The sequence below is a fragment of the Alligator mississippiensis genome, chromosome 2, assembly GCF_030867095.1.
Source record: "Alligator mississippiensis isolate rAllMis1 chromosome 2, rAllMis1, whole genome shotgun sequence".
NCBI classification, from domain to species: domain Eukaryota; kingdom Metazoa; phylum Chordata; order Crocodylia; family Alligatoridae; genus Alligator; species Alligator mississippiensis.
The window spans coordinates 7,678,088-7,704,084 of record NC_081825.1 but is presented as its reverse complement, the minus strand read 5'-3'; the positions used below and the strand labels follow the sequence as shown (position 1 = coordinate 7,704,084).

At 58.3% G+C, this 25,997-nt stretch overlaps 1 protein-coding gene and 1 long non-coding RNA gene across 2 annotated transcripts; one reads left to right on the top strand and one right to left on the bottom strand.

Annotated features, from left to right (window-relative positions):
- The first annotated feature begins 937 nt into the window (after nucleotides 1-937).
- On the top strand, nucleotides 938-11,208 carry LOC109285140 (uncharacterized). Its single transcript, XR_002092804.2, has 3 exons — nucleotides 938-4,925; nucleotides 5,105-5,228; nucleotides 8,342-11,208. It is a non-coding gene; the product is annotated as an uncharacterized LOC109285140 (long non-coding RNA).
- A 105-nt stretch (nucleotides 11,209-11,313) lies between these two features.
- Nucleotides 11,314-18,098, bottom strand: LOC102569046 (vasotocin-neurophysin VT). Its single transcript, XM_006277952.4, has 3 exons — nucleotides 14,993-18,098; nucleotides 12,383-12,584; nucleotides 11,314-11,477 (listed from the first exon to the last, which is right to left on the bottom strand). The coding sequence occupies exons 1-3, from the start codon at nucleotides 15,164-15,166 to the stop codon at nucleotides 11,314-11,316; spliced, it is 540 nt and encodes a 179-aa protein (XP_006278014.3). The 5' UTR covers nucleotides 15,167-18,098.
- Nucleotides 18,099-25,997: the final 7,899 nt, after the last annotated feature.

The window sequence follows — 25,997 nt, the reverse complement described above, 5'->3', positions numbered from 1 at the left end:
GATGTCGTATACTTAGACTTCAGGAAGGCCTTCGATACGGTATCCCACCCCATACTGGTGAACAAGTTAAGAGGCTGTGATGTGGATGACTGCACAGTCCGGTGGGTGGCGAATTGGCTAGAGGGTCGCACCCAGAGAGTCATGGTGGATGGGTCGGCTTCGACCTGGAAGGGTGTGGGCAGTGGGGTCCCGCAGGGCTCAGTCCTTGGACCGATTCTTTTTAATGTCTTCATCAGTGACTTGGACGAGGGAGTCAAATGTACTCTGTCCAAATTTGCAGATGACACAAAGCTATGGGGAGAAGTGGACACACCGGAGGGCAGGGAACAGCTGCAGGCAGACCTGGACAGGTTGGACAAATGGGCAGAAAACAACAGGATGCAGTTCAACAAGGAGAAATGCAAAGTGCTGCACCTAGGGAGGAAAAATGTCCAGCACACCTACAGCCTAGGGAATGACCTGCTGGGTGGCACGGAAGTGGAAAGGGATGTTGGAGTCCTAGTGGACTCCAAGATGAACATGAGTCGGCAGTGTGACGAAGCCATCAGAAAAGCCAATGGCACTTTATCGTGCATCAGCAGATGCATGACGAATAGGTCCAAGGAGGTGATACTTCCCCTCTATCGGGCGCTGGTCAGACCGCAGTTGGAGTACTGTGTGCAATTCTGGGCGCCGCAATTCAAGAGGGATGCGGATAACCTGGAGAGGGTCCAGAGAAGGGCAACTCGTATGGTCAAGGGCCTGCAGACCAAGCCCTACGAGGAGAGACTAGAGAACCTGGACCTTTTCAGCCTCCGCAAGAGAAGGTTGAGAGGCGACCTTGTGGCTGCCTATAAGTTCATCACGGGGGCACAGAAGGGAATTGGTGAGGATTTATTCACCAAGGCGCCCCCGGGGGTTACAAGAAATAATGGCCACAAGCTAGCAGAGAGCAGATTTAGATTGGACATTAGGAAGAACTTCTTCACAGTTCGAGTGGCCAAGGTCTGGAACGGGCTCCCAAGGGAGGTGGTGCTCTCCTCTACCCTGGGGGTCTTCAAGAGGAGGTTAGATGAGTATCTAGCTGGGGTTATCTAGACCCAGCACTCTTTCCTGCCTATGCAGGGGGTCGGACTCGATGATCTATTGAGGTCCCTTCTGACCCTAACGTCTATGAATCTATGAATAGACCAGGAGGTCCGGGTATGTGGTCCACGCTTTGCACTGGGCCTGGCTTTCCTATGTTGTCCTCTGTTAAAAGCCTGGTGCTGGGGCATGTGTCCCAGAGGACTTAGGAGGTGGGGGTAAGTGGAGGTGTTCAGGTAGGTGACGCAGAAGCTCCCAGCTTCATGACGAAAGTGTGATCCGTGCTTGCCTGGCACCCCTGACCCTCATGGGTCAGCGTGTTCTGGGGGAAGATTACCCTGCACCAAGCCACCCAGCCCCTTCTGCAGGTCTCTTGCTCATCGCCTGCCCTTGTCCTCCAGCTCTGCTTGGATTTAGAGCCGCCGACACCTGAGGGAGACCTGAGGAGGCCAGGGACAGTGCCAAGTGCAAGGCGTCTGCATGATCCTGCAGCCCCGTGGTTGCACCTCGCCAGTGGGCTGAGGTCCTTGGGGTGACGCCGAGTTCCTGTGACGGGGCCTCCTTACGTGCCCATCTTCTGCAGGGAGTCACCGTGGCCATGCTCAGAAGATCAGCAACTGAGAGGAGCATGCAGGTGCCTCCCTAAGGGTCTGTGATATCAGTTATCTGTGGTCCAGGGTGCTGCCACCGGGGCACTGCAGCCAGGGACTCACATCAGGCCCTGCAGACGGGAGTGTAGAGGTCATGCCCCAAGGGAGAGATGGCTTGCACTGAGATCAGAGGAGATGAGCTGGGCAGGGCATTTAAGGGTTGTGAAACCTAGTGGGGGGAGCGGGGGTCTTTCCTGGGAAGAGCATGCGGAGCCACCCTGCGTCCAGCTCTGTGGCCCTTCAGGTGAGAGATGCAGAGGAGGAGGGGGCCGGAGGTGCAGGGCATTGGCCTGAGTTCAGGTCCTTGCTTCCTGCAGGACCTTGGTAAGGTCCTTGGGATGGGGCCTCCTTCCCAAGACCCCTGTAGCCTAATTAGTGCCTCAGCAGAGGTAGGTGCCCAGCCCCCAGGCAGCCGGGGGAATAGGGGGCACCTTCAGCAAGCCGGGGCGAAACGGAGGGCAAAGGAGTGCGATTTCGGCTGAGCTGCTCAGCGAGCAGGTGTCTGCCTGGCCAGAGAGGCAAGGCTTGAGCTCTGCCTAGCCGCGACAGACCCAGGGACCCGCATCCCCCTGCAAAAGACTTGGGTTCAAGTCCTTTTTCTGTCTAAAACAGAGCAGGGACTTGACCCCTTATCACAGGGCTGCCTCTCTGTGCGCCAGCCACCAATGCATGGGTTATGCCACCGAGGGGAGACCCCCACCTCGGGGCTGCGGCCCGTCCTGGGGACAGGAGGGTTCAAGTCCTTGCACTTGCCTGTCTCACGTATGCTGTTGTCCGAGTACACTTGATGGGAGAGAGGCCTGCCTGGCGAGTCCTGCTCGGGGCCCTGGGTGTGAGCTCTGGGCAGCGCTGGGTTTTGAGGCAACACCAGCATTTGGTCGGCTTTGCGCTGGTAGAAATGTGGGTGCCCATGGTGCTCGGCAGACTGCAGGGTGGATCTGGGCAGAGCAGCGGTGCCCAAATAGGGGGCACAGGCGGACGCTTTGCCTCTCCTGCCACCACCATACCTCACAGGATCTGGGGCTTCTGGGATCGCGCCTCGGTGCTCACAAAACACGCTCCTGCAGGAGATCCTGGTTGCAGGGTCTGGCTTTTCCTCTCAGAGTCAGACCCATCACCAACCACGTTTGGGGTCAGGAGGGATTTGGTCAGACTGGCATGATTTGTAGGTGGTCTCTGCAGTGGGGGGGCACTTTTCCTAGGATCCTCTGAGCAGTTGCTTCTCCATTGTGCCAGGGGCAGGGCATTGGCCATGACCATCTCCTTTTCCCTGTGCCACGTGCTAAGGTGTTTTTGGTGCTTTGGGTTTTGTGCCTTGTAGCAGTGGGTGAGGGGTGGAGGTGGCAAAGTTGGGAGGTTTCCTGGGGGCACCGGGCTCAATGGCTTGGGAAGCCCCTTTCCAGTGCTGCTCCTAACCATACAGACCCCGTAGCTAGAGGAGCAATTGGAGAAGGTGTGCGCTGAGCAGTCTGCGCCCCATCTTGCCCTGGAGAGGAGTGTTGGCTGAGTAGCACTGGGGGGCGTTAGCCCTGCCTCTGCCCACGCTGCAGCTAGTGGAGCCTGGTCCAAAGCCTACCATGAGATGGTTCATTTTCCCTGAGCGAGACGGGCAAGGGCTGGCTTTGTATGGCAGCGCTCGGGGTTTGTGCCAGAGGGAAGAGGAGGGCAGAAGACGCAGTGCCAGCGGTTAATGAGCCAGGCGGACACACAGCGCAATCAGTCAGGGACTCTGTTCACCTCCACCCCTCACCTTCATTAACACAATTAGCAGCTCCCGGCTCACATCAACTCCTTAAGCGTGGACTGTGCCCTGAAATCCTTATGTTAATGGAGTCTAATGATCTACTAATCTTCCCTCCCCGCAGCCCTCGGCCTGCTTAATTGGTGGAGCCATTGGCCCGGACACTTAACGGTTGTGTAATGGGTAGCATTTGCCCTCCTCGTGGTTTTGCCTTATGATTTGCCACTTACTGAGGGCGCGGCAGACAATAGCAGGGGTCAGAGCGGCTCCGTCTCCTCTGTCTTCCACGTCTGAGCGAGGTCAGGCAGCCGGCGGGGGGGAGCGAGTCCTTGCTTACACCATTGATTGGGGGGAAAAAAAGGACTCGGGGTGTCTGCTCGTAGCCTGGGAGGGTCCTGGTGCCGTCTGCGCTGTGCCTGCAAGGCCAGCGTCTTGCTGATACTGGTACGAGACCCAGTTGGAGGGGGCTCCCCTGCATCCCTCTGCCCTGATACTAATTTCTTAGTGGCATGAATCAAGAGGCATCATGATGGTAATAGCTCGAGGGGCGAATCTGGCCCACTCCAGTTGTTCCAGCTGGGGTGCAGCCTGAGAGCAGCGTGTGTCCTACGAGCTGGCGTCACCCCGGGGCTGCTTTTCCCCTGGGGAGCTCCAAGCATGGTGCAAACCTCACTAAAGCCTTGTCAGAGGGCAGCAGATAATACAGTGTCCAAAGGGATGGGCTTGGGGGGGATCTCCGTGCAAACCTCTCCTCTGCTACTGAATTCCTGTGCGATGCTGCAGGGCGAGAGGCACAAAGGGAAGGAGACGCTCATTTGAGTTCAGCACCGAGACTCTCAAACCCTCTGGTCAGCTGAAGGTGCCCGGGTTTGCACCAGGAAAGTCCCTGAGGCCTTGGCATTTTTGCTCTGGGCTTACGCACAGCCACTCAAATCCGCATGAGCGCCAAGGCCATCCTCTGGGTCACCCCCGGGGCCTGATCCACTAGGCATCCTCAGATCGTGCCCCCTCCCCAGCATCCTAGTGGTCAGAGCCCAGCTGGGAGGGAGAAGACCCAAGCTCACGTCCCTCCGCGTGGCTGATTTGGAGCCGTGGTTTGAACCCGGGGCTGTGGAGTGGCCCTGATCAAGGGGCTACCCCGTCTGGGATCCCGCTGGTGAATCTGGTCTGCTTTGCGTTCGACGGGAAGTGCTCTAACCACTACACGAGGCAGTCAAGCTCCTTCACCCCCTGGCTCCATGAGTGTGCCATCCTGAAATGCGAAGCTTTGACAAGGGGAGACTGGCTGAGCCTGGGGGATGCCAGGCTTGCAACTGGAGGCCCCACCTCTTGCTCCACCTCCCTTGGAGAGCTGCCTCCTACCCGGGACTTGATAAATAGGTGCTGCCCAAGCTTGGTGGTAGATGCTGCTGGGCACTTGCCTCCAGACTTCTCTGCTAACACCAAACCGCCGCTGCCCTGCTCTGATGGTAAGCATGCTCCTTGATACTGAGGTGTTTAAGACCTGGCTAGACAAAGCCTTGGCTGGGATGATGTGGTTGGGGCTGGTCCAGCTTTGAGTAGGGGGTTGGACTCGATGTGACCTCCTGAGGTCCCTTCCAGCCCTCGCTGTTTATGATTTCTTCTCTCTCTCTCTCTCTCATTTAAGATGCACGCAGTGCTTAAGTCTGCCGGAGACGGGCTCGTTGCGTCGACACCACCAGAACTTCAGCCGGTGGGATCGGACCCCATCGAGGGCACTGCTGCGGGGGTGAAAATGGGGGCAGGGAAAGGTGAGGAGATGAGAAGCAGCTCTCAGATGGAGGTACCTGTTTAATTATGGTGGCCCCAGGACTTTGACCCCTTGGCAGTGGGCTTGAGGGAGTGAGCTGCAGAAAACGCCTGCCTGGAAAGCAGAAAGCAGGTGGGGAGGAAGGTCCAGGTAGAGCCTCCTCTCTCTCTCTCATTGAACCTGGGTGCTTTGCTTTGCTTTGCTTTGCTTTTCACTTTGGTGACTAGAAAATCTGCTGGGGGAAAAGATACAGTTTGGGAACATCTGAAACTCGGTGAACTTGTGATGACTTGGGTGGCGAAGCTGTGCCGGAAATAGCAGGGAGGTTGAAAAGGTGTGAAACAACGTACCGGCCTTGTTGTTTGGAAGTGGCTTTTTTCAGTTTCTTTTGAACTTCACGGACCTTTTCTCAAAGGAGGGAGCTCCATTGTCCGACAACAACGCAGCGCTCTCGGGCCAGGGTCAGTGAAAAGATCCCGTCCTTCCCTCCCTCTCCCCGGTCTGGTCACCAAACCAAACCAAACCAAACCGATCTGCTCTGTGCACAGCTCTGCTTTCTATAATGGGCCGGTTGTTTCCAACTAACGAGTCTGTGGGGTTCCCTGCCAATTAAGCACCTAGGTTTAATTCCAAGATTGCTTTTAACCCAATGTACAAGTATTTTGGTGACCCAAGGCCCTGTGTAAGGTCGGATCGCCTCTGCCCTTCTCTCAGAGGTTGTTAACATGAGGACCCAGAGCCCTGGCGTGAGACTGGGGGGCTCCTGTGCCCGCCCGCCCCGACGCTGGGTGCTGGCCTCGCGCTGCTGTAAGTGCAGATTAATGCATGAGGCTCTGCACAGCCCGTGCTGACCCCAGGTGTTACTGGGGTCTCCCCGTGCCCCGCTGTGGGGCTTGGTGCTCTACAAACAGGATAGGGGCTGAGACGGTCTCTCTCTGCCTCCCAGGAGAGGCTGGGGGCTTCGTGGGTTGGGGAACCAGGGTCAGGGATTTAAAGGCATTCAAGCGCTTGAAGATGCGGAGTGGCCTTGAGTGAGACTTGAATGAACACCTGGCACTTGACTTGAAAGAGCGTCTGACAGTGTGATCAGCTGGGAGGGAAAGGCCCCATCCAGCCCGGGCAGAGCCCACGCAGCTCTAGTGAAAGCCCCTCTCTTGTAAATCCAAAGTACCTCGAACCATCAGATCCCACCTCACCTGCCCCAAGTGGTCGCCCCGTGGCTTTTTACTGAGGCTTTTGGGTGAGCATCTCGCCGCCAGCCCATACAGGGCAGGTTTGCTGTGCCCATAAGGAGTGCAGTGTGTGCATGTGTTTGTACACGTGAGCGTGTGCGTGTCCATGGGACCTTCTGTAGATCATAAGGAGTGCAATGTGTGTGTGTGAATCCCCAGGACACCTTCTGTAGATCATAAGGCGTGCAGTGTGTGTATGTGTGCACACGTGTGCATACGTGTGAATCCCCATGGGACCTTCTGTAGATCACCAGCAGGTGACAAGGCTCTCCGGAGCCCAGCAGCCGCCTCTCCATACCAGCAGGGCTCACCTGGGAAGAGTTTGGACATTGCGATGCAGACAGAAAGCTCAGGCCAGGGAGATGGGCCAAGGGGCACTTCTTGGGGCAGGGATGGCTGGAAGGGGGCAGCTCTTGGGAAGGGGGTGAGGGAGAGCAGAGGTGCTCAGAGGACCAAGTCGGGGTGGAAGGGGTATTGGAGAGGCTGTGAAGGGATCTGGGTGTTGGGGTGAGGTGGCATTGCCCAGCGAGTCGTCCATGAGCATCTGTGCACTCATCAGAGCTCCTAGAAATGGGCCCTCCTGGTGCCTCTGGGCTCGACCTGGCACCGCGGGGCTTGAGTGCCCCCTCCCTGTGTCTGCAGACGTGCTCCAAGCCCGGAGGTGCTCTGGCGAGGGACGCCCCTCTGAGCCCTTGCTCTCCGTCGGGTTTGGAAGCGGGTCCTGTGAGCAAACCCCGAAAAGTCGCTGGGGTGGAGTGAGGCGGGGATAGTGGGGATGGGTAGGCTCCTTCACGCCAGCACACTGCCGCGGTGGTGCAGACAAGCCCCCAGGGCCCTTTGTCATCTCCCAGACCTCCTCAACAGATGAAATCAAATTGGGAGGCTCGGTCTAGAAGGTCAAAGGTTGACCAGAGTCTAGTGGCCCTCTTGGCTAGTGTGGCTCGGCAAAAGCTTGCAAATAACATTTTTTCTGACTATTTAGTTGGTCTAATAAATAATACCACATCTACCCAAAGTACCTCGTCTGCCCCTCTCCCAGAGGTGCATGAGGACTGGATCCAAGGCTTGACGCCTTCCAAGGGCTTCCCCACAGCCCTGCCCCAGCTGGGATGTCCAGCATCGAGGAGAGTCTGTGGTTGTGACCAGAAGCCCCTGGAAACTTTCCCTTCTTTGCACGCCCCACAACTGAAGCCCTGCAGTGTGGCTTTTCCCAACTCTGCCTCAGTTTCCCCATCTGCACTGTGGGGCTAGTTACCATATCCTGTTATATACCAATGCACCTTGTTTTTCCCCCCACAAATTCAGCTGCTGGAAATTGGGTTGCACATTATAAGTAAGGAAATGTGGTAATAGCTATTTCTGCCCCTGCCGGGGGTCCCCGGCTGCTGGCTGTGGGTGCTCTCTCTTTCCGCAGAAAAAGGGTTTTTTTCTTCATTCTGCTTTTCAAAACCAGGATGCAGATCCTATGGGGCAGCATGTTGTGTGTGGGGAAATATGGTACCTAGGCTACCATCCCAGCTACCCATCCTGGTTGCCTCCAAGCCCGGGCAGCGTGTCCCAGGGTCCTCTCGCTCGGAGGGTCAGGAAGGTCTTTCTGAGCTGCCACTTGCACGGGCCGCAGCTTCGGCATTGGCCCCCTCGATTTTGAGGGTTTCGCTTCTGGGAGGCTTGGGGCGGTCTTAGGATCCTGCGCCTGGTTCACGGCAGGGTCCAGCACGCATGGCTAGCACCCCTCTGAGCAGCCCCATTCAGGGGTGCATCTCTGGGTGATTTCCTTCTCTGGGTTTGGTGCTGTCAGGCTGGGCTGAGGCCGGGTCAAGCCTCCTTTCTCCTCCGCTGCAGTGCCAGGTGGGGTGACGTTAAGTCCCCTTCTCCCCTGCAGGTCCAGGCTGCCCCCTGCCTCCCTCCACACAGCCGATGAGGATCTGTGATGCCTGGCCTGGGTGCCAGATTGGGACCGGCAGCTGGATCCAGCCTGCGGACACACTGGGCACCGCCCGTCCAGCCTGCCAGGCACAAGGGTTGAGCGTTGCTGCTGCAGGACACAGCAAGGCTCGGCACCGTGCTCCAGTCTGGGGGCGCTCCTAGGAGAAGTGGGGAGGTCCCCGCTTGCCTGGGAGCAGACTGCACAAAGCCCCCGAGCGCCTGCTGGGGGCTCAGAGGGTCGTCGAGTGCGATCTGGTATTACCTGGCTCACTGCTCCTAAAGCCACTGGCTTCAGGCCCTCGTCATCCAAGCTGAAGTCTCCATGCACCGCTCACCCGGCAGAATTGGCTGCTCCGTGCCCCGAGCTCATTTATTCAACTCCGGCGTATTTTCTAGGTGCCCTCCTGGCCCTCAGCACAGGGCCCTGCACCCTGTCAGCGCAGGAGGCTGGATTCTCCTTCCATTAGCGGCAATCGGGCTCAGGAAACCCAGCGCACTAAATCAGCTATCCGTTTGGGTGCGCTGCCCCCTTGCCCTGCTTGGTGAAGGGCCTGACTGATACGGGCTGCAGATGAGCTGCATTTCCTGCACCCTTGGCTCTCAGCCTCGACTCCAAGCCTGCGTCATGAGCCTCCCTGGAAAATGCCAGCTCTTTGCTTTCACTAGCTCTTTGACTATGGAAAAATCCTAGAGCGATTCTTCTGTTGCAAAGGACCCAGGGAGACCGTGGCGGGGCAGCGTGTATCAGTCACTCCAGGTTCCTCTTTGAAATCTCACAGATCATGAGAGGTGTTTGCACACCTAAGTGTGCTATCGTTGTGTGGCACCCTTGGACAGATCTCAAGGCACCCGAGGGTGCACCTGGAGAATCGCTGCCCACGTGCTGTCATTTCTGAGCATGCCAGTGGGATCTGCATCATGGGACCCTGTATCCTTTGTGTATTGCTGTATTTTAACAGCGGTTATGCTAGGTGCTTTCCACCAAAACCTTCCAGGAGTGCCTTCCTGCATGTAACAAAGGCACAAAGAAAAAGCCGCTAACGAGCTTCTGGGCCTTGATAGTGTAAAACGTGTAACGTGTCTTGGGCAGGGGGGGAAACCCTGTTGTGAGCCAGGGGTACCAGTGAGCTGAGATGCCCCAGGCAGACCTGGACACAGGTGTGGGCGAACCGGCCTGGACAGAAAGGGGGCCTGAAAATGAAAAAAAAATGACAATTGCAAAGAAAAAGTTTTAATATTGTGCATATACGGGACTGGCCCTGTTATCAATTGAGAACAAATTCTTTAAAGACATCGATACCACGGATGTGATAAAGACTTTTGCAACAAAAAAATGCTGCAGAGTGGCAAAGGGGGGCCTGATACTAAAAGTTTGCCCGGGGCCGCCAGGAGTGCAGGTACGGCGCTGGCCCCAGGCAGTGGGGAGCGTGCTGGAGATACCAGGGACAAGGAACCAAACCTTTCTCAGGGCAAAACTCACCAACCCCTTCCAAGGACCGTGGAGGAGACGGCGTGGCGTTTCCAGCCTTTTGCCCAGCAACGCCTCTCCTACAGGAGCTGCAGCTTCGGGCCCAGACTCTGCAAGAAAGGAAGCAGGTTTCTGATGCACCATCCGATGCGTTCACTCCGGGGAGAAGCATGGCAGGAAACTTGTGCCTTGAGCTTCCTCGTTCTGCTTCCTCTCTACTGAGGGGCTGAATGGCTTGAGTTGTGACGTTGGTGTCACCCCAAGCAGACCTGGATTGTAGTGTCTGTCTCGGGCAGGCAGCATCGGGGTGGGAGCTATTGCTCTCCCAGACGTGGGAGTCAGAGGCGTGCGTGCAGCTGCCGGCTGAGGCCGGCCATCAGGGTGCAATGGCAAGTGCAAGTACTTGCCTTGTGTTTAACCCTGGTGGCTGGTGCGAGCAGGACCCTCGCTGGCGCTCAGACTCGGGAGCTGGTTGCTCCATGGGAGATGTGTAGAGCTGCCCCTGCAACCCCCCTCCAGATTTTCCTTCCCTGGGACGACTTCCTGGGGCTCGTAAGACTTGGGTTCAGCTCCTTGGTGCCCATGTGCTCTGCCCTGTACCCGTATCAGATGTGGGGAGACGTCCGTCCCTGCATGATGGGACCCTGCGTCCTTTGTGCAGTGCTGCATGACAGCTGCACGGCTACACTAAGGTCCTACCCACCGACCTGGCAGGATGCCGCCTCCACCCGGCGGTGAGATGCTGAGGGCGCGGGGGACCATTGCAAGTGGACGGGCAGGGCTTTTGAGGGCCACTTCTTTGTCCAGGGGCTGAGCAGCTGAAGAAGGGCCCCCCACTTTGCTCCTCTCTGCCACTGTTTCGCTTTGGGAAAGGTGAGTTTTGAGTTTTGTGACTCGTCCAAGGAACAGGAGGAAGCCATGCAGTAAGGGGTGCTCTTCCCTCTGGGATTAGGGGTAGTGTCCTGCTGCAGGAGGGGCTCAATTGGCCCCCCAGCCTCCTGCTTGCATTATTTGCCCCAGCTCCTGGGGGCAGGGAGCCTGAGGCTGTTTAAAGCAGAAGGACTTGGCAACTCTTTGAGGGTCTGCATGGGGATGGCACAGGCTCTGCGGCCCCCAGCTGAGCGAGGCTGGGAGGCCGAGCGCTAAAACGTCTGGGGACTGCACTGGCTGCAGAGCAACCGGCCTCCCGTCTGGGTCTCTCAGCAGTCGGTCTCCTGGGGGGGGTTATGCCCTACTTTTCAAAGCCAGTTTGCAGGACCCTGGGTGAATTGGACTCCCGCGGCCCAGGCCTCCAGGGCAAGCGTTACAGCACAGAACAGACGAGCGCAGTGCAGTAAAATATTTATTGGCCATGTATTTACAAGGACCTCAAGGGCTTGTGCCCCTGCCCCCTTGGGGGGCTGCGGGCCCGACGCGCCCCCTCGGCTGCGTGAATGCTTCGTGACGTCGCCGCCCTCCCTTTAGTAGCCCTGGTGCTTGCCCTGCTGCTGCCGGTTGGCCAGGTGCATCAGCTTGAGCAGGAGGTCACCGGCCGAACCGTCCAGGATGGTCAGGTTCTTCTCCGAGAGCTGCCGACTTTTGTCGCTGTCTTCGTCCAGGCAGACGGGATCCATGGTGCAGCTCTCTGCAGGAGCAGGGGAGGAAACCAAGACATCAGAACTGAAACGAGGCGCTACGATGCAGCTACTGCTACAGCCAAAAACAGGCTCCTACTCCACTCGAGCTCCAGCTTGGTCTCCCTTATTGACCAGGGCATCCCGCCCTGCCTGGATTTCTGTGCAACATGCACAGGCCACACACGTGTTTCTAGGCAAACTGGTTATGCCCAGAGCTTGGGAGAAGGGACCGGGAGTCCTAAGCTTTGGGTCTGCCCTGTGCAAACTTGGGGACACCACGTCACTGCTCTGTGCCTCGGTTTCCCTGACTCACAGGCAGCTGGACGCTGCCCTATGCCAGCCGAAGCACTGGCCTCTCTCATCCTAGGCCTGGTGGTGCTCATTGCTCTGCCTTGTTCCCCTTCCTCGGGGAGCTGGGCTGAGGACAAAGCCCCAGATTGAACCCTCCGCCCCCCATCCTGCATCCCATGATGTGATATCTGCAGGAGCCTGCCATGCTTTGCTCTTGGCCTTTCCATCATGCCCTGCCCCGCTGTGCAGCACCCAGCCTGCTCTGGTCCCGGCCGAGCCGACCTGCTGCACCAGCGCTTATGCCACACCTGTTACTCTCAAAGGAAGGACCGGGATGTGGCTGGATGTGGGATGTGGGGTGCAAAGTGTCCCAGGGACTGAGACATCAACTTAGGCTGTGGGTAACCTGAGCTCAAATCTCTCCTCTGCCACAGACTCTCTGGGTGACCTTGGTCACCTCCCTTAGCTTTTTTGTTGTGTACACCGCTGTGCCACCTTCCCTCATCGAGGGGGTGAGTGCACAAGAGACTATAAAGAGCATTAGTGATGGGATCAGGCTGGTGTCTGGGGATCTCCCCCCGCCCTGTCAGCTTGGCGCGATGCAAGGGGTGGCCCCTCTTACCGTCGCTGCAGCAGATCCCGGGGGCAGCACACCTGCCCCCCGCGCCGCAGGCTTTGCCCCCAGTCTCGCACGGGGATGGCAGGTAGTTCTCCTCCACGCAGCGCAGGGTCTCGGCAGTGCCCACGTAGCAGCCCAGCTCCTCCCCGCAGCAGATGTTGGGGCCAAAGCAGTTCCCTCTGTTCCCAGGGCCACAGGGCATGCACTGGAGCGGGGAGAGAGGACACAGATCAGCAACTACGAGCAAGGAGACAGGGGCAGGCTCTGAGAGTGCAGACCCCCTTCTCCTTCCCTCTCTGCTTGCTGCAGGCGATGCCCACAGCCCAACTCTCTCCAGAAGGGTGGGTGCATCCCACGGGGGTGCCAACCAGACAATTAGGCCCCGGCCCCCTGATTTCTCCTGGTTGCAAGGGGATCCAGGCATCCTCCTTGGGTGCAGAAGAGCTGATTTCCAACATTGTCTCCTGCACCCAACACCGGAGCATTGGGGCTGCCTTTCAGAGGCGTGCGTGCGTGTGTGCATGCATGCGTGTGTGCGTGTGTGTGTGTGTGTGTGTGTGTGTGTGTATCGCACGCACATGCTTCCTCCTCTGGATGTTCTGGCGGGCTGGTCAAGGCATTTAGGCACTTGCTATCTAGGTGGCTGAAGCCACTTGACCCAGCAGCTCTAGACTCTGCGTGGCCCGGGCAGGTCCCTCCTGTCTCCCCTTGTACTCCCTGCCCAGGGTCGGGGCAGAGACTGCAAGTCTCAGGGCTGGGAGCAACCGGTTTGATCGCCTGCAGCTGCGGCCAGTGGAGGACGAAACCCTCCAGCTATTCACATAGGGAAAGGTTGTTCTTGGGAGACCAAGAAAGAGGCAGCTCGCATGATGGGGGCAGATTGTCCCATGCTCAGAAGAAGGTGGACCCAGCAGCAGATTTCCTTTCTTTGCATCAGATCCCTAGCTCGTGTGCTGTCTTTCCCCTAGGAGTTGGGGCAGGGGTCTGGATGCTATATGGCCCCCAGCACTTTTGATGAGCAAGTCCTCACAGCTGCTGCTCGAAGAGCAGGAGCTAGACATGGCTGGTGGAGGGTTGTAACGTGCCCCCGCTTTGCTTTTCGTGTCTCCCACAATTCAATCCGCGTGCCGAGGCGCTGCCGGGTATCGGGGCCTTGTGCCAAGAGGATGGACCGTGGCTGGCAGGGCTACACGGTGCTCCTCCTGTGTTTCTGGTCCGGGATATTTTCTTGGTAAAATTTTCCATTCATTTCTGGGGTAGGGAAGAACGGTACCGTCCACCCACAGACCTGCTGGGCCCAGGTGCGGAGCTGGGTGCTGACTTCCAGGCACCCGGTTCGTCGAGATACGGCAGCTGCTTGGACGCCGTTCGGCGAAGCGCAGCAAGAAGCCGGGGGGATCGGTGTGGCGGGGAGGCTGAGCGCTAAAGACCCCGGGGGCTGCACCGGCCGTCGACCCCCGACTCTGTGTGTGGGGGTGGAAGGGGTTACATATGCCCACCGACTGGGTTACGTGGAGAGAAGTGAACAGTCCACAAACACCGAAGAGTATCGGGGTAGCCGACCCTAGCACAGCACGCTGGCCTGCCGGAGGGAGGATAACAGCCTACTACCATGACTAGCGGTGGGGTTATCGCCTCTTCCACATACAAGGTGGGTCTAAAAAGCACTGGGGGTATTGCCGTGATGAGATCTTTCCATGCTAAGTAGGAATGCATTTCAGCTAGGAGCCCGTTGACAACACTGAAGTCAATGGCAAAACTCCCCTTGGCCTGAGCGGTGTCAGGATTTTATCCTACCTACCTACCTACCTACCTAAGAAGCCCTGTCTCTGTGAAGGTTTTTTCAACCATTCACTTGGCACCGGCAGTAGAAGTGCAGGAGGTTGGGGACCGATCCCTTGCACAGCTGGCTTGGGACCGCGGCATGTGCCAGCTGAGCGCTGGGGCTTCGAGTCTTTGTGAGACGGGCTCCATGTGCGCGCTGCACAAAAGGAGGGCTCACTTTTTTGTTCACGGCCACCAGGCAGAAGAGCCGGTGGAAGGATGCCAGGGCTTCGGGCGCTGGGACGCATCGGCAGGCGCAATGAAGGGAGCGGGATCCCTCATTCAGTAAAGCAGCTGCTTTACCATCCCCCCGCTGCAGCCAAGTCCCAGCCTTTTCAGCCAGGACCAGGGTTTTGTGTGCGACTACAAGGCACCTTTCCTAAACTGGAACGCAGCTTCTCCCCCCACCAAAGAAACTAAAGCAATTAGTATTTGCAAAGTTTGCAAAGAGAGAAGTCTGCCCCTGCAAAGAGAGAAAGCTAGGGTCTATAGGGAAATCCAGCCTGGCCTTCAGGCCAGCCAGCTGAACCCACGCTTCCGAGTTCACCTGCAAGGTGCAACTCTCCCCTGCAGGCTCACACAACCACCAGCCTCTCTGCTCAGCGGCCCGCATGCAGTCCTGGCGGAGAGGAGCCCTCGTCCCCTTCGCTCTCCGGACGGGGACGGTAGCCACAAGCACGGACTAGTGGGACGCAGCCCCCCCAGAGTCGAGCGGGTTGTGCGCACACAGTCTCCCAGCCCCGGGGGGGATTTGACACCCCTCCACCACCCCCTGCACCCCCTTCGTACCTGTCTGATCTCCGTGTCCGGGAAGGCTCGCTTTCCTCCTCGAGGGCAGTTCTGGATGTAGCAGGCTGAGGACAAGGCGAGGAGACAGAGGAAGTATACGGGGAGGGAGGCTTCTGGCATCGTGGCGGGCGCAGAGGGAAGCGATGCTGCCTTCCAAGCGCCTGTTGTTGGCATCTGGCTCCTTGCTGAACCAGCTGCATCTTTATACCCGTCTCCGCGCTGCCTCGGCCCCTCCCTGGGGCTTTGTCACTGTGTCGAGGGCCGGCCTCACCGTCGTCTCTCCCAAAGTCGACCTCCAGCAAATCCTGTAATTGAGGTGATTCAGTGCAGAGACACAGGCAGACACGCAGCTCGGCGGGGATTAATGCTGCCAGTCTAGTGCAAAATCCCCAGCGGAGCCCCCTGAACAGGAGGGGGAGGACGGGCCTGATTCTGCGCTACTCTCGCATGCGCGTCGGGGCTGAGCCCCCCACATCCCAGCGCGAGCGGGAGCAGATGCTGACACCGCGGGGGCTGCGGCTCCCTCTGGCTCGGTAGTTAGGGCCAGAAGCATGGCTGGGGTGAAGGGAAATCAATCATTTAGATGGGACGTCCAGAAACACTCTTCATTGTCACGAGAGGGAGGCAGTGCAATCGGCGCCCAGGGAAGCTGTGGACTCTCCACCGGTGGCGGGGTTCAAGAAGAGGTTGGGCAGGGATGATTTAGGGGCAGCGATGCCCGTGTCCTACTATGGGGGATTTCCTACGCGTCTGAGCTTTGCTGGGGGCTGCATGGGGCTGGGAGAAAATTCAGCAAACTCTCCCGACTCCCCCTGCCTCCTTTTTCCTACATGTGTCAGGGTTTTTTAAAAAAAAATTAAACCTTCATGAGAGGTGCTGGGTGCTGGCTGCAGCCAAGGCTGGGGATGGTGACTGGGCTGGGAGCAAAGCTGGAGGTCCCTGGCTAGAGGGTCTGGCCCCTCCACTCGGGGTCAGACCGATCATCGTATTTGGGGTCAGGAAGGAGTTTTACCGCATGGTCAGATTTTTTGGGGGCGGGGATTGCCTTTCTCTGTAGCTGTAGAGGGGTGAAGGCCTCTCCCAGGGATCTCTTGCACGTATATTACCAACCTTTTACAGAAGCGGGACATTGGCTGCCGTGGTCCCCTGATCTACCTGCGGCAGGTTCGGGTGATATGCCTTGTGCTGTGTCAGGTTTGACCGTCATTTGGCGAGGAGTTAGAGCATGGGTTTGTACAGGATGGTTTGGAAAGGGAGGATCCTGCTTCAGGCAGGGGGCTGGACTAGATGTGACCTCTGGAGGTCCCTGCCAGCCCCACTGCTCTGTGATCCTATGATGTGGGAATCCCAGCTTGTGTCCAGAAGGCTCGTACTGATGTCCACACGTGTCATCGACAGGCTCGAACCTTTTGATCCGCGGCGTGGAGCCTGTCACTCAAGCTAAGGCAGGACCTGGGCATGGTGGTCTGTCATCCTCTGTAGCCAGGCCACAGAGGGGAAGGCGCTGTGCACTTTGCCAGTGGGTTTTATGCACATTGACTGTGCAGCTTGGGCTGCTGAGAGCGAGGGGGGGACTGTGGAGAGAGGGGGTTACTGGGGTATTACTTACTGGTTTACTGGCGAACATGCGCCTCCTGCTGTAATTCAGGAGGAAAAACAGCACTGGGGTAGACTGGTATTTGACTCCCCCTGCTGGAATTTACAGGCTTAAATAATTCGAAAGCCCTGTGCGTGCAAACACAGATGCGATGCACCAAAATAAACAAGTTTTAATGTTATAATCCTCTTTAAATTGATTAGGATTAAATGCTGTGGCATATACAGGTGCCCCGGGGCTCCACTCAGGCCGTGGAGGGGAGTGTTTCCGGGGAGGCAGCTAGTCCAGCCCTCTGCCTGAGGCAAGGTCATGCCTATCCAATCATCCTCTGCCCTCTGTCTTCCCCACTCATGAATCCTGCCTATACCTTACCATGCCTATCCTGGCTGGCACCTTGCAACCTGTGGGCTCTGCAAGCTGGTGCTTTGCAGGTGATCAGCCCGGCTGAGCTGTTGTCACAAATGGAGCCTGTGGCCATGCTTTCTGCAACAACGAGGCCTCAAGGAGATGCAGCACGCCCACAGCCCACCCAAACCGGGGGTGTCTGACACTAGCTGGGATGTTAACTCTAGATGCTAGTCACGTGGAGGCACCTACCTGGGAAATGGATTAAGAAGTCACGTGCAAGGAGCTTCCCCGAACCCCTCCCGCCCCCCACGAGCATCTCGGATTATGCGGCGCGTGCTGGGTTGACAAAGGGGAAAAAACGGAGCGGTTGAAACGCTGTCGTTACGTGTGCATCCGTCCTGCTGTGAGGCTGCCGACACCGTGGGGATGTCACGTAGATGGTAGGTCTGCGGCTGCCGGAGGGATGGTTGGGATGGCGCCCGGCGGCAGCGCCAGGCAGAGCCTGCGATGGAAGCTGTTTCTCCCACACGTCAGCTGTGGGCTGCTCCAGATGGGGGGAAGGAGAGAAACAGATTTCTGCTGATGCCATTGCTCTTTACAGAGCAGCCCACGAAGGAGCAAGAGTGCAGATGCTTTCCAAGGCCTCTCGCGCTCCCCTGACTAGCTGGGGCAGGTGCCTGGGCTTGCAAACGCCTCTCAAATGGTGCTGGGAATAGCTGCGTGGACAGCTAGGTGTGGCCCCTTGCAGCTCTTGCCAACGAGCGAGGGGATCTCAGGACTTCTGTAGCATTTAGGTGGACCCTCCCTGCATGAAGCTGGGGCTGGGGTGACCCTTTGAGAGGCCAGGGTGGTCTTCTGTGCCCTGGAGGGGTACGCTTGTGTCCCCTTGGACCTGGTGATGCCAGGTTGGGTGACCCCCTTGCTATGCTACTGGGCTGGTGGCTAAAGCAATGGCCGGGTTTGGGTTTGTAGTTGGAGTCCCAGCTACCGCGTTCGCTTTCCTTGTGCCTCAGTTTCCCTGCACACAATGAGGGGAATCGCCCGCGCCTTGAGGCTGTTGGTCCCTTGAGGCAGGCACCGTCTCTCTTTGCTCAGCAGAGCCATGGGCACGGCTGCGGCCCTGCTAGACAACCATCACCAGCAGCGACCTGGCTGCAGAGCCGAAGCGCAACCCTGCTGAGAGGAGGGAAGCTGCTGTCCTGATCTGTGCCCTTTCTTTCCTTTTGTGGCGTCCCCCGAAGTCTCCCACCCCCCTGCCTGGAGCGTTTGAGTCAACCTCCCCGCTGGCATAACCCCTGCTGAAGTCAATGGAGCAATGCCATCCCTCGTCACCAACGCCAGCGGCCACCCACATGCTGCTGGCTGGCCTCGTCGGCGGCTGATTAGCTCTTGTTCCCCCTTTCTTATCCAGGAGCGAGAGGGACAGGGACTTCCTCTAAGCCTGGGCTGCAAAGAGCTCTGAGGGGCTGGACAGGGAACAGCACGTGGGCTGAGGCAGGGCAGGAGAGAGCAAATTAGGCTGTCTCGCCTTTGCCAATAATGTGCTTCATGCATGCATTTAAAATAGGCCTGACCTCTTTTCTTTTTGGCCCATCTCTTTGCAAAGTGCAGAGCCCTGCCAGGTCCAAGTGATGGAGCAAACCAGAGTACAGGCCCCAGCTTTTCTCCTTCCTCCGCACTGGGGTGATGGAGGTCTCCAGCACGGCTGCGCTCGCTTCTGTGCTCCACTGCCTGCGTTCGAGCAATGCTCATAAAGTGGTCACTGTGCCCTGTTTCTCAGCGATTTACCTGCTCGGGGAGGAGCTCGGCATCAATGGGCCCAAGCCAGGGGCATGCTCCTCGGGCAGCTCTCCGACAAAAAGTCAGGGGGTGCTTGTGCTTGTGCTTGAGGCAGGTGGGCCGGGGGACTGGCTGCAAGCCTTGCCTCCGGGACCCCTCTCCTCCATCTGCTGTGTGATTCAGGCCTCGTGTTTTTGGACCCTGACTTGTGCACCACGCGCATCTATTTTTAGGAGTTCAAGGCCCTGCTGAATTGGACACAGGAGGGCTTTGAACATTGGTCACCTGCTGTCCCGGGGAGGCTGGCCTGGATGGCAGGGATCAGAAGTTTTATCCAGGATGCAAGAACCCTTTGGTGGCAGCATGCCGTCTTGTCCCCCCACAAACATTTGGGTTTTAACTATTTCATTGGTTTTTGGCTGCAAAATTTATGCTTAGCTCTCCTGAGCAGGGACCTGATTGCGCCCGTAAGGGGTGAGCAGGTGTTTCCCGGTGTGAAGCTAAGGGCCAGGTCACCAGGTTCACGGTCCAGGTCCCCCCTCGGGAGCTGGCGTCGGTGTGGCCCGGTAGGGCTGGAGGTACGGCCAGCGATGAGCCGTGTCTCCAGGGGGTGAAGTCTCAAATCTCATCCGTTGCCAAACGGAGCGACGCAGCACGGCGTGCTCCTCGCCAGGCTCTCTGTGCGGTTTGACAGACTAAATCCTGTCCGTGGGTTGCTCATCATTAAACCAGTCACCGGTGCCCACGTCTCGGCTCTTTACCAACCCAGTGACTGGCCACGCTCAACCCATGCCTGGTGCCCAGCCGGAAAACACCCCCTCGCCGAACGCTGCTGCTGCTTGACGTGGCCCTGCCTTAATGCCAGCCGAGCAAGCGGAGCCAGAAAGTCAAAGCTATTCGTGCTACGCGAGCCAGGCTCACATCAAACACGGGGGTCGAGTGAAGAGCCTCCACCTGCAGAATCCAGTGGCAAAGGCCAGACAGCAGAGATGCATTTCAAATGGAAACGATGAAGCAGGGGTGGTATTTTGGTGGCCTCTGGTTTGTTCAATGAGCATTTATGGGCTGCTTTTGACCATCTTACATGGTGATAACGATCCCTTTTTTGTTTTTTTCTTTTAAGGCATGGAGCAAGTGTGTTGGGGCTGGCCACTCTTACGTCCCCAAAGACAAACCACACACGCAGCCTTGGCGGCTTGGAGCCCAGCTGTGCCCGGGGTCCACGTCAGCCCAGCCCTGCTCCTCCCCGCCTCGCTCTGCATCGGCCAGAAGAGCTCGGCTTCAACATCTGGGTCCCCCACGAAGCCGTGGCTCCAACCCAGCCTCGTGCACAGGCCTCTCCCTGCCCTGCCGCTCGGGGTCCGGATGCCCCCTCGTCTGCACCCCCGCAGACCTCACCCCCCCATCTCCTTTGCAAAGACGCCGAGCCCCGCTGCTGTGCCGTGCCGGTACCCTTGCTCCTGTCCCACGATCCCCGTCCTAGCAACACCCGCGCCGGCGCCAGGCGAGGCCTGCGGGGAGGGTCCCGGTGGGGCCGAGCCTGGGGCGACCTGGGGAACGTGAGATTAACATGCAGCGGGGAATCAGCCGCCTAATGAGCACGTCAGCAGGGGCCCCCTCGACGGCCCAGGTGGCTTGGCGGGCCGCCACAGCTCATCCTGTACCGGCAATTAGGGAAGGTTGTCGCCGTGGCTCATTGGGGGGGATCCCAGGGGTACCGGCTGCTTGGGTGGGCGGCTGAGCGACGCAGCCGAAATCACCGCCCGGCCTGGCTGGGGCACGGGGCTGGCGTCACAGCGCCTGGTGCGAGGGGCGAAGGCTCCCGGGGGGCCAGGCCGGTGCTGGGGCTGCAGCCGGGCCTGCGAGGTGCGCCCAGGCTTGAGGCAGGGGCCGAGGTCGTGCCAGCGCCTCCTGCTCGTCCCGGCCGGCTCCCTCCTCCCCGGACCCCAGCGCCCGGCGCGGGGCAAGGAGCTGCGGGGCGCAGCCGGGCTGCTGCACTGTGTGGAGCAGACCTGGGACAATAGCACACGTGTGTGTGCACGCACACTCTCTCTCTCTCTGTCACACACTCGCATGCTCTTGCACGCACTCTCTCACATACAGGCCTGCAGGCGCACGCGCGCACACACACACACACACACGCATGCACGCACGTGCGCATGCACTCAGTTACTCATGTGCTCTTGCCTACTGTCTCACACACACACACACATGCACACACTCTTGTTGTCACACTCTTTGTCACACACACATGCGTGCACACACTCTGACACATACTCTGTCACACACACACATACGCGCTCTCACACACACAGTCACATACTCTTGCACTCACACACACGCACACACTCACATGCTCTTGCATACTGTGTCACACACACACACACTATCTCTGTCACACACAGAGTTACATACTCTTGTACACACACACAGGCATGAAAGCGTGCATGCGCGCACACACACACACACAGTCACTCACATGCTCTTGCCCACGCTGTCACACACGCATATGCACACACACTCTGTGTCTCACATAGACACACAGTGTCACACACACACACACACTCTCTCTCACCTACACACACACACTGTGTCACACACACACACACTCTCTCTCTCACCTACACACACACACACTGTGTCACACTCACACACATACCGTCTCTCTCACACAGTCACATACTCTTGCACACACACACAGGCATGCAAGTACACACAAACACACTCAGTCACTCACATGCTCTTGCACGCACACACACACACACACACGCACACACAATCTCTCTCTCTCCCACTCTGGTTCTCTACACGCGGCTGGAGCGTGAGCACCGCTCAGTCACGAACGAGCCGCGCCAGCTCGTGCCCTCCTGGCTGACCGGGGCCGGCAGCCTGGCTGCACCAGGAGCTCTGCCAGGAGCAGCACTGCCCGCTGGTGCTGCACGTGGGCGCCCCCATCTCTGGAGCTCCCCCAGAGACACGAATGCCACCTCCATTCCCAGGAGCCCCCTCCCCAGCCCGCCTGTCTGCTCCAGGGCTGGCGGCCGCCTTGGCGTGATGCCTGTCGTGACCACAGGCTGGCCGTGACTCGTGGTGGGTCCCCAGTGCTTTCTGGGGCACCCAAGTGCTGCTGCCCTGAGGGCTTTTTGCATCTGATCTGACCCTCATTTCCCTCTAGCCGGGCTGGCCAGCTTCTAGGCAGCTCGAGGAGGGGGCTGCACGCTGCATAGGGCCCCTGGGCCCTGCTTCTGCGCCCCCACCAATGCCCCAAACTAGCCCGTCCAGCTGGTGCAACTTTGACAGCCCAGCACCTGCTCCTGTCTGCCCATGCCTGGGAGGGTCGTGCATGGCGGGGAGGGTCCCAGGGACTCCCCACCCTGCCCTTGGGTACTGCACACGGTGTGGGATACAGTATACACACCTGCTGGCCCACTGGATTACAAGGCGGGGGGTCCAGGGTTATAGGTGCTGGTCCCCTAGGACTGCAGGCATCCCAGCCATCCCGTCCTGCACGCAGGGGCCGAGGTGCTCCAGCTGCAGCACGGGCTGGACGTGGCCTCCCCCCATCCTCACTGCTCCAGCGCCAGGCCCGGCGCTCGGCCAGGAGGTCTGCTTAGCCGGTGCCCGAGCTAGGCACGGTGACCACTGAAGCAGGCGTTGTGCCGTTTTTTGCCGAGTGACCAAGCAGCACGAGGCCATCGCCTGCCTTGCTGAGCTCAAGTGGCTTTAATCAGGGGCCGGACGGAGATGCGGGAATGACCCGCCCTCAGCCCTGCCGCCTCCTGGGGTAGCAATTCAAAGGCCCTGGCAGCGTTAGCGATGTGCAGCTGGCAGCCCATGGCCAGGCTGTTTTCAATGCACATCGGGCTCCATTTCACAGATCAGGGAAACTGAGGCATGGAGGAGCTGAAGCCCCACGTTATTCAGCAGGGTGCTGTGTACTCCACGGGGTGTGGACACAGCTCGCAGCAGCGGGGCACTCACCTAGGGGCCATTCAAGACCCCACGTGGCTGCTGAGCTCTTTGCAAGGAGCTGGTGCAGCCTGAGGCTTTGACTCGGGAAGGGCTGTGGACGCTGCACTCCTGGTAACTCAGCCCCAAGAGCCCAGAGGAGCTGGGCAGGGGCGCACTTGTCCGGCCCCGGGCAATGCCAAGGACCACCAGTGGCAAAGCTGGACAAAGAAATGTGGACATCCTGACTTGGAGAGGCTTCGCTCTCAGCGATAAACCGCACGCTCCGACTTGCACGAGGTGGGCTGGGGATTGCGTGCTCCATGCTCCGTGCTCCATGCTCCGTGCTCCATGTGCTGGCCTGCCAGGGGATGCAGGGATAACGGTGCATGGATACAAGGAGCAGTGGATGCTCTTAAGCCCCAAGCTAGGCACTATCAACTCAACGCTGTATCCTCCACTCAAATCCTGCCTCCCCGCGCACAGCTTGGCGAGTTCAGCGCTCGGCCCATGTCGAACCACCAGAGGAGACAGCAAAAGAAAAATTAAAAAAAAATGGAGATAGGTGGCATCAAAAGAAAAACTTTTATGTGAACACAACTCAAAGCTGGCGCTAAATTGGACCACAACGTTACGCGCTCATGCCCCGTCTCTTCCCTTGACTGTATCTTAAAATGACGTTAGCCAGAGCTGATCTGCATGCCAATGACTCTGTGTCTGGAATGATAACGTGGGAATATAAGATTAAAATGTAATTACGCTCTTTTAAGTCAAGGAAGGTTAATACGCTGTTTTCCGAGCGAGCGGCGAAGGACTCGCAGCTGCGACGCGGCATCACTTAATGGAATCAAGCAGCAGATCAGTCAGGGAGCGACGGGGGAGCAGGAGGGGGATGAAACACAAAAGGCAAAAAGGCCGGGATATGGGCTGAGACATGCCAGGTCAGACAAGGGAATCAAAGGGCGGTTGATCTCCGCCGGCCCATTCCTTCTGCACAGGAAAAGCACTGGCTTGCGCCTTCTCCCCGGACTAGGACCACGTAGATGCTACCTGTAGGGCCCAGAGCAAAGCCAAGATCCAACAGCCAGGCCCTCGCACGAGCCACCGTCACCTGCTTTGGTGGAAGAGGCAAGGGAGTCCCTCTCCCGCAGCCCAGGATGGGAAAGCATCCAGGCAGCTCCCAGTTTCCCGAAGCCAAAGGGTTTATTCCCTGTCCAGAAGGCCCTGCTGCAGCGACCCATCTGCCCATGCCGCTGCTCTCACGCTGGCCCCAGGAGAGTCTGGGGCACGCTTGCTTGCACGCTAGGCTGCGGCAGTGAGCTGGTGTAGCTGCAGCACGGTCGGGCTGGGCCGCAGCCCCCGCGTGGTTTGCACAGGACCCGTCGGGCAACATCAGCAGGGGAAGAGGGTGAGGGTCAGCGAAGTTTGAGGCGATTGCCAGTTCCCAGTGCCCATCATAGCCGCTGGTCCCAGAGTCCAAAGAACATCCCGGCCCTATGCCACGCACCGCAGCCACCGAGCACCCAACAGCTCCCCTGACCAACGGGTTTGGGCACCTCAGTCCTGAAGGGGCTTTGGAAGTCTTCTCCGCTACCTAAGGCTGCAGGGGGACATAGCAATGTCACGCAACAGTCTTCACCCCAGCTGCTTGGGTTTGGGACTTGCTCCGGGCGGCAGCGACGGAGCCCACCTCCAGCGGGGCCCGAGCTCGGGAGCCGGCGCCTGCCTCTGCCGCAGGCCTCGCACGCGCGTCTCGCTCAGGGCACTTGCTTGTTTGCAGATGTTTTCGAGGCTCTTCTCGCCCCAGAGGGGCCCTTTGTTAGCGCTGATCATGGAAAGATATGCAAGGCGCCAGGCGAGCACGTGGCTGCATCTCATCGCAGAGTTAGTCGCGAAGGAGGCTTTTGGGGCTGACGAACCCCGCGGGGCTGGGCCGGAGCAGGTAGTCACTTGGCTCTATCAGCGCGGCTGTCTCGGTGCTGCACACGCGCAGCTGGGAATCGCGGCATCCATCAGGCAGGGGAGCAGCGAAGAGGTGCTAGCATCATAGAGAAGCTATAAAATCCTGACACATGTAGCCACAGAAGGGGGGTCATTTCCTCCTTGGACCCATGCAGCAACCAGCAAAGCCCAGAAACCTGGGAAATACCCACAGCGTAGCAAAGACGCACCTAGTCTCGGATCATCCTTGCCCAACAAACCTATCCTGGTAAGAAGATCTGCAGGGAGCTAGGCACTTACCTCCCACATGGACATGCTTAGTGAGCCCTGCAGGTCCTTGTACAAGATAGCTGCTCCGCTCCGATGTGGACACACAGCGTGTTTGTCCCCCGGTAAGCCTGGCGCAGACCCTTACACACTGACTCGGGTGCATCGGACTCAAATCCCGTGCAGTTATCCCAGGAACAGTCCAGGGTACGACTAAACCAGCGCAAGTCGCGCTCGAGCCGCCCGTCTGCTTCCACCCAAGAGCGGACATTTGTGGAAGCCGAACAGGCCGCTGTCTTCTCATGCCAGCTCGGGGTGGGAGGCTGTAACAGTGTCGCTGGGAGTCACAGAGAGCGAGCTGTGTGCCGGCTCCAGCCCAGTGTAATCTGTACTGGTGTACGCAACGGATGGACCAGTGCACGCCATCTGGGCCCCTCCCCAGCGTGCGCCGATTGCCCCCGGGGTTCAACATCGTCATCCTTGAACGCGGGGGCCAAGTACCGGCTCTGGACCACACCTGGACTATCTTTAGTCTCTAGCCATCAGCCTAATGCATCCTACTGCACAGGAGCACCTCTTCGCCCATGGGCTTTTATTTATACGGATGAAACCCGCTCTAGTCGTACAGCCTGACAGCTAGCAATGCTCACTTTAGCCCTGCTCTTCCTGACCTCAAAGACACAGCTTTCCATGCTGGTCAGGCCTTTTGTAAGCTTTGCTTATTCCTACCATCCGTTTTCTGTCAGGGTGGGGGTTCATCCCGTTAGCGCTATGTCCTATTCGTTTTTCCCCCTTCGCCTTGGGTAGAGATTCCTGAAGGACTCAGCCCCTGACACCGAGAAAGTCCTGGCCATCTTGCTCCTCACATGCGCGGCCCCTTGCTCTCCAGTCCAGCCCGCTTTGTGAATTGGCTCCCTTAGCTCGTCCACATTTGCACCTTCTGCAATCAGGGGAGTTTTTTTTTCCCTTGTTCCACTTAAGCTAAATCAATTTGCGATCGCTCGATCCAAGGTTATTTTCTACACCCGGCACTTAATACAATCACAGAGCCGAGAAGGATCTTAAAGGCCACCTGGGCCAGTGGATGTCAAGCTTTAATTTAGTCTCCCAGTTGTTGCCGGCTCT

What these genes read in the sequence shown, in the direction of transcription:
- LOC102569046 (XM_006277952.4), bottom strand. Translation starts at nt 15,166, where the DNA reads ATGCCAACAACAGGCGCTTGGAAGGCAGCATCGCTTCCCTCTGCGCCC. An exon ending in CGGACACGGAGATCAGACAG is followed by an intron (nt 12,585 to 14,992) that starts GTACGAAGGGGG and finishes TCCCCGCTCCAG; the next exon opens with TGCATGCCCTGTGGCCCTGG. An exon ending in CGGGATCTGCTGCAGCGACG is followed by an intron (nt 11,478 to 12,382) that starts GTAAGAGGGGCC and finishes CTGCTCCTGCAG; the next exon opens with AGAGCTGCACCATGGATCCC.